This window comes from Cyprinodon variegatus, unplaced genomic scaffold (genome assembly GCF_000732505.1).
Source record: "Cyprinodon variegatus isolate N-32 unplaced genomic scaffold, C_variegatus-1.0 Scaffold31, whole genome shotgun sequence".
NCBI lineage: Eukaryota > Metazoa > Chordata > Actinopteri > Cyprinodontiformes > Cyprinodontidae > Cyprinodon > Cyprinodon variegatus.
The window spans coordinates 1,617,615-1,625,155 of NW_015150484.1; the positions used below are offsets into that span (position 1 = coordinate 1,617,615).

Consider the following 7,541-nt stretch of genomic DNA (forward strand, 5'->3'; position numbering starts at 1 on the left):
CTCCTTCATTTTAAATAAACTGTAGCTGGTAATGATTACTCTGAATATTCCTGTTACCTGCAGGTGGAGCTCAAACTGGTGTCACTCAGAGATGCAAAAGTGCAAATATGTTTCATCATGAGCTGTAATGTGTGGTGAAGAGGATCTTAGATTTTTTCAAAGATATAAGTCCAGGAACAGCTTTTGTGGTCACAAACTCTAAAAACAGAGCTACGAAGATGAAACAGAAAAGTTGCAGTTGCAGCTTCTAATATTTGCAGTTGTGTTTCATGGTTAGATAATTTATATAAACTAATATTTTGTGCACAGAACAAATATTAGTCCCGAGGTCCAGAGACATGCATAAAGTCATGCTGGAAGGGATTTTTTATTTAAAATTTTCCCTTTTATAATGTGTGGGTTAAAGTTTAAAGCTTGCCATGTGCCCACACACACTGCAGTCATTTCACCATGTCACACAGGGAAAGTATGTTACTTTATTAATAAATTAACAACCAGTGACACTCATCACTTTAATAAGGCTATACGTAGGATATTTCTTAATGGTTGCATTATTTCATCCTAATTCTTCTAGCTTTGATAGATCACAATGTGGAAGTTATAAAAGGGCCTTCATGTCACTTCCCATACAAACTGAATTAAAAGGCAAAAGAAAGTGACACATCTAAATAAAGGTGATGACCTGTGGTTCTTGGAGGAGTTGATTTCTGAGTAACTAACAAGTATATAGTGGAACATCTGAAAGTTAAACTAGATAAGATAAGACTTCTACATCATCCTGTCCCAATTTGGTGTTTTCCTCTCAATGACGTGTCTGTGACCACAGTCAATGTGACGCCGATATAAGCGACAGTATTGAGGCTATGCAGGAGAATTGAACTCTTCTGCTGAACCTGAAACAGCTAACGCTAAAGTTCCTGCGAGACAGACATGTGGACCGTTCTGAACCAGTATACCGCTCTATTTACACTGACGATAGTGGCTCTGGTTCATGGAGAGTTAGTGCACAACTGTACAAAGAACCAAACCCATTGTGTCCATCTTCTGAAGGAAATACGGCAATCTATCAAGAATGCAATGAATCAACCAGCATTGGTAAGAAAAAGGAAAAAGACATACTCTCAGATTTCTTTTTATTTTCTGGTCTGCTTAATAATTACCTTTTTTTCTTTATTATAAGAATAAAACATATGTTACAACAATAGGAGAAGGAAACAGAGTCAAATGTGTGGTAAGTTGGAAACTATATTTCTTGGATGCCTGTCTTTAATTGTTTGGCAGTAATTATTTGAAACCTTTTAACTGAATCCATCAATCTTAAACTACATACAGATTCATGGTATTTAACCTATTTCAGTATTTACAAAAGGTTAAATTCCTTTAAACTTTGCAAAATTTATGATTAAATAATGTCAAGCTGAAATGTATTCTTCACATTTGAGTTTAATGTTTGTTATTAGGTTCCCCCAGAGCTTTTGTTGGGTTTTAAATGAGTTAGATGTAAAGATTGTTAGTATACTTTATCTAAGGCTAAACTTCCAAATGTTGTTGGTAACAATTAATGATTTTTCTGTCTTATAGAAGCATGTCTTCTGTTTGGCTGAGAAGATTTTGGAGGAGGAATCTTGTAAGAACAAGACAGTGAAGCAAATACTGGGAAAGCTACCCGAGCTGTTAAATAGATACAACAACTGGGTGAGAATCATTTGGATACTCTGAATCAAATCAATCAAAATATGTAGAATTTAAAGTGAAATTGAAACACATCTGCTGTCCATTTGAGGGGCTTTTATATAATAAAATAATTCAAAATTATTTTCTATTTTTCAGACCAATGAAGGACAATGCCAGCTGCAAAAGGGTCAACCCCAAGAAACACTAAAACAATTTCTTTGCGAACTGGACAAATGTGCATGCAGAGCCTTCAAGTGTCCCAATTTAAGACGCTTAAAAGGCTGTCCTTAAGTTATTAATTGTGATGTTTTATTTATTTAATGTATTCTTTATATTTATTACCTGTTTGTCTTTTCAGTAAAGTACCTTTTATGTTTTTATACATAAATAAATCAAAATGTGATGATGAAAATTTGATGCAAATCTGTTTCTATTATTACAACAAGCCAAACTGGGATCTTTACTTTAAGATGCGTCACTTATGTAAACTTGGTGTGTGTTTTCATAAAAAAGCTGTGTACTATTCCATCAAGAAAGCAACACGAATCTGAGATCAGGCATGAATAATAATTTATTAAATAAAAAACAGATATTAGTAAACATGTGACATACACTACAATTATAATAATAATAAAAAAAATCAATTTCACATTCACTAAAGAACACATTTAGCAAAAGCTATGCAAGTAAGGCATAAAGAGCCATTCATCTATCTGTATGCATCACAATAAGGGTTGAAAATAAAAAGGTGACTGAAGTGTAGGAAATGGTGCAGACATAAGAGCTACACAGCATGCAAGCTCTTAATGCTTCTGACCTAAAAACAAAACTCTTTATGCACTTTGGCTGAATGTAAAGTGTTTGCTTGTTTGTACAGTAGAATAATTTGGTTTTAACTGGAATCCAGTGAAACCATTCAATCATCTCATGAACATAAATCTGTTCATCTAGGAGCAAAGAGTTCAATATGTGAGGACTAAATGTGTTAACAGGATACATCTGAGCAGATATGCATGTGGCTTGTAGGCCAGCTGGGTCCTTTCATTTCAAACTTTCTCACTACAGCACCTTACAAAATCATCTATTTAATTTCTCCTTTTTACAACAACCAAAATCTTAAATGTGCTTTATTTTTATGATAGACCAACTAAATTAGGGAATGATTGTAAAGTGGAATGAATGTGATGTGTGGTTTTAGGAGTGCAAAAACTAAATTTGAAAAGTGCAACATGCATTTTTCTGGACAGCCCTAATTTTAGATAAAATCAAGTTCAAATCCTCTTCTGAGGTTTAGAGAGGTTCTTTAGTGCAGCGGTCCCCAACCACCGGCCCGCGGACCGGTACCGGTCCGTCGGTCATTTGGTACCGGGCCGCACAGAAAAAAATATATATTTATAATTTATCGACGATCAGAGTCTGAGTGATGTTTTATTTTGAAAAATATAAGACATTGGGGTATTATCTCCCAATTACATCAGTCGGTGCACCTGTGCCTCTTGACAAAGGTTAATTCAGGTCAAGACGCATCCTATCTATAACATCCTATCTTTGTGAAGCGGGATTTTCTGCGGTTACAGCGACCAAAACAAAGCTATGGAGCAGACTGGACATCAGGGGCACAATTCGCGTGTCATTGTCTCCGATTACGCCTAAATGGGACCGGTTTGTTTTGGAGAAATAAGCTCAGGGCTCCCACTAATTCAACATAATCGTGAGTTTTATTTTCATGCTGTTTGTATTTCATTTTATGCCAGTTGTATCATTTTATTTGATCGTATTTACCCCCACACTTTAAAGGCCGGTCCGTGAAAATATTGTCAGACATAACCGGTCCTCGGCGCAGAAAAGGTTGGGGACCGCTGCTTTAGAGAACATTAATTAAAAAGTAACTTGATGAAGAAAGCAGGCAGGGTAGAATTGTGCAAAGACATGAAGCAGAGCTACTGAACAAAGAATGATCCCAAACCTAAAACAGCTTACAGAAAGTACACAAACTATAACCTCAAAACCTCAAAAGAGACTTTTCATGGTTTTCCACCCCAGCTGACAGGCCAGGCTACCAGGGTCTTAACTTAAGAAGCAGCTAAGAGTCTTTGCAGGAGCTGCACAGATCCACGGCTCAGGTGGGAGAAACTGCTGACAGGACAACTGTTACCTGCTCACTTCATACATCTGGTGGTTTCTGGAAGCCTCTGCTGATTTATAGCCCTGTTCGCATATGAACAAGCCATGAAGGAAAGATGGCAAAACATTAAGCTCTTTAGCCGCCTTACAGTGAGTGAAATTATTACTGACCACGCCACCATTTTTCTCTGTAAATATATAGAGTTGCTATTGACATGACATTTTAACCAGATGTTGGTAGCAATCCATGCAATCCACACATACAGAGAAATCAAACCATATGTCCAGAAATTAAATAATGTGTAATAGTGGAATGGCACAGGGAAAAAGTATTGAACACACACAGGGCCATCACTAACATTGAGGACTCTGAGGTCCTGTCCTTAGAATTTCATTAATTTATTTATTGCAAGTTGTGATAAAAAACTAAAATACATTACAGTGAAACTGGTTGTAAGACGATGATCTTGTACTCTCACTAACCTGTGAGTTGTTTTATATTTGAAGAGCGAAACTAGAGCAACTAACTAATAAAAAAGAAGCTGTTCAATCATCCTGAGTCAGCACGCATTGTCGCTACAGTAACTGCCACATACAAGCCACCGCCTCATGAGTCCATCAGTCACTTGAAGAGGAGCACATCGAGCTGCTAATGTAGGCGGAGAACAGCTTAATGAGTTGTTGATAACGGTGCGATAAATGAAACTTTACTCAGCGTTTAATTTCTCAGTGTTGGATGTTGCTCATTGCAGACGGCATTGACATGAGTAAATTAGCATGTTCTTTTTTTTAATATTTATACTTGCTAATAGCTAGTTTTACTATTTAATTCTTTGACACTGGGCTCCTCTGAAACATGGGAAACTAATTCAGTATAATTTCATTTTCTAATAAAACTAATTCAAACATGATGTTGAAATGCATATTGTTTTCTTTTCTATCACTTTGTTGCTATTCTTCACTAAAGGGAAAACAGGATAAGGAGGAAAAGGCTGAGTGTAACCAAACTTTGGGCCGAGCAGCAGGAGGAGCAGTGAGGAGAGAGATAGAGGGAGAGAAGGTGCTAGAAAAGAAAGATGCTGCACCTGAGCGGTTTCAAAAATTTGATGTATAATGTGTGATAACTGAAGTATTGTGTAAGATTACAATAGAAATATGTTATATTAGGCACCATTACCAACATAATAGTGTAACAGGGTCTGGGTGCAGGGTTTATACAGGAATTAATAACTCTAATTTAATGCTTTTTAATGCTCTTAGAAATAATTTTAATGCCACCAACAGGTACCTGTCGACAGGCTGCATCCATGCCCCGAATTCCTCGTTTTCCAACCACTTTTGTTGAAACTGGCATTCTTCCCCATTCTCTAGCTTTTTCTCCGACTCAAGCTACTTTCCCGAACATACGTCTCTGCGATCAACCGGAAGCAGTTCCACGCAAACACATCGTGATATAATGTGTCTGACGAAAGTGTTCTTATACAAAACATTTTTTTTAAGAAAGAATTTAAATGCTACAATAAACACATTTAATGAATTTTTTTGCCAATTAAGGCCTTAATTTAAAAAATAACAATTGAAATGACTTTTAATGATTTTTAATGACCCGCGAAAACCCTTGGGTGTCTATTTTAAAAGCTCAAGTAATTATGAAGCAACTAATTTTAAATATACTGTAATGTCTTTTGCGACATTTCTAACCAAGCTTCAAAAGAAAGATGACATTAAATCAGGTTTATAATGTCTGAAATGTCTGTGTTGGAATAATTGTATATAAATGTATCTCTGTGGTGTTATCATGCATAAAGCTGTGTGCTATGTGCATGTGTTTATAGCCATCTTTTCTGAAGTATGTAGATTTGCTTTTGGGGAGGTTGTGGTTGATCTACGAGCAGCACTCGACCTGCTGAACTTTGGTGAACAGGTTCAACAGCGTAAATTTTGACTGCACTCTTGATATTTATAGGATATTTACTGAGACTGAAGGTCTGAATTCCTCATTTTGTCTCTAGTCACTAAAGTAGTCTCAGCTGTTGTAACCAGGGATCACTGATTCCAATAAATATCAGAGTGGGTTGGAGATTTGTAAACTCCGCAGTCTCTTCCTACTCTCCTCACGAGTAAACTAAATTAATTGTCTCTGTGCCTTCTTTCTTTCCCTGCATGTATGTATGATGTTTTAGGTGCTTAGACCTGACACTCTGGCTGGTAGGGGAGACAGGAGAGGAGAAATTTATAGCTGAGCCTTTTAAAAAGTCACAATGATGTTTTTGCTCCTTAAGATTTTGAAAACTACCAGGTTTAAATGACAGAATTAAAAACCTCTCTGGGGGAGCATGCCACTGAACACGCCTAGAAGTTCTGGCTCTTGACCTTAGTATTTTTTTGGGCCCTGAACACTCGGTATTGTTGTGGCGTGTTCTATACTTTCACCCGCTGTATGTGAAAAACTAACACTGCAGATACCATGAACACACTGTTATACAAGGTAAAGGGTGTGTGTCTGTGCAGTATCACACCTAAATGAGGTTCTATGAAGCCTAGGCGTACTTAAAGGGATGCATAAAATGTACAACACAATTTCTGAGATCTATAATTAAAGGATATGCAAAATAATCAATTTTGTTTACACTTCCCAACTATGCACTAGTTTCTGTTGGTCTACCACATCAAATCAAAACAAATACATGGAGACTTGTGACTGTGATGCTCTGCTTCAAGCAGCTGTCTTTTAATGTAAAGTTTTTGCAATCTGATTCTTCCCAGCTCTAAGGTACATAAAGTCCATCCTATACTTTAGTGGTTGTTTTCCTAAAAAGAAAAAAAGGTGCTGCCTGATCCCATTTAAAACCTCACCATGAATACAGTGTGCGCTCAAAGTCTATTACTGTTCAACCATAAGCGGGACTAAATACTTCTTTTATGTTACATCAAAGCAGGAGTGTAGGGGAGAGCTGCAGTGGGGCCAATCCTGCACATCTTCACTGCAGAAGTGAATCGATCACCGTGTCTGGTTTTGCTGATCTTTTCCTGTGGGGAGATGGGTGCATGATTACAGCTATCAAAAAACAGTTTGGGTAACTTTAAATTTCCTGATTTCTGAGAATAGCATCGTATCGCCATATCAGCAATTTCCATCAGCAACATCTCAAGAAACACATTAAAATGGTAATGATACAGGCCTGCAAAAATATTAAACACAATCATACTGGAACATTTTTATGCAGCTTAATTCAGAAGCAAGGAAAACAGAAAGCATTAAGAAACCGTAAGTGGAATAAATGGTAATACTATTAATATGGAGCAGAGCTATGTCATTACTTTCCAAAGCATAACATAGGAATGCACTTTTCTGAGGGTTAGAAAATGATGTAAAATGTTAAAAAAAAAAGTCAGCTCCAACTAGTGAACACAATAATAACTAAATTCTGGTAACTTCTGATGCAGCATTGACATACTGTTATCTCTGATCAGATTCGACCTCCTGCATCACTTTTAAGAAAAAACCAGTAAATGCACAACTCAGTTAATCAACCAATCAAGCGACTGCCGGATCATGACATAAACTAAAGGTTATCAGAATTTAACGTAATGGTACATTTAGTGCTGTAGATCTTTAAAGGGGAATTCCGGTTTTTAACACTTTTAGCCCATTTTCTGTAGTGTCCAGGATGAAATCGAATGATCGACACCAAACTTTTGACAATTGGTCCTGTCTCTGCTTTTTGGCTCATGCAGAATCC

General features: G+C 36.8%; 1 protein-coding gene and 1 long non-coding RNA gene across 3 annotated transcripts in view; one reads left to right on the forward strand and one right to left on the reverse strand.

Moving 5' to 3' along the window:
* Positions 1–452: 452 nt before the first annotated feature.
* LOC107101890 lies at positions 453–2,356 on the forward strand. The gene is made up of 3 exons (XR_001482101.1): positions 453–1,231; positions 1,582–1,695; positions 1,831–2,356. It is a non-coding gene; the product is annotated as an uncharacterized LOC107101890 (long non-coding RNA).
* Positions 2,357–3,455: 1,099 nt separating this feature from the next.
* Positions 3,456–7,541, reverse strand: part of kif3a (kinesin family member 3A) — a 27,296-nt gene continuing 23,210 nt past the window's right edge. The window contains exons 17-18 of one of the 2 annotated variants that reach the window (XR_001482105.1): positions 3,978–6,828; positions 3,456–3,942 (exon numbers count right to left, since the gene is read on the reverse strand). Coding sequence is in view for 1 of the 2 variants with exons in the window: in XM_015400984.1 (XP_015256470.1) it covers positions 6,780–6,828 (49 nt within the window). In the remaining variant the exon portion in view is untranslated. Of the gene's footprint in view, positions 6,829–7,541 lie in introns of both variants that reach the window. The other variant, XM_015400984.1, reaches the window with a different exon arrangement.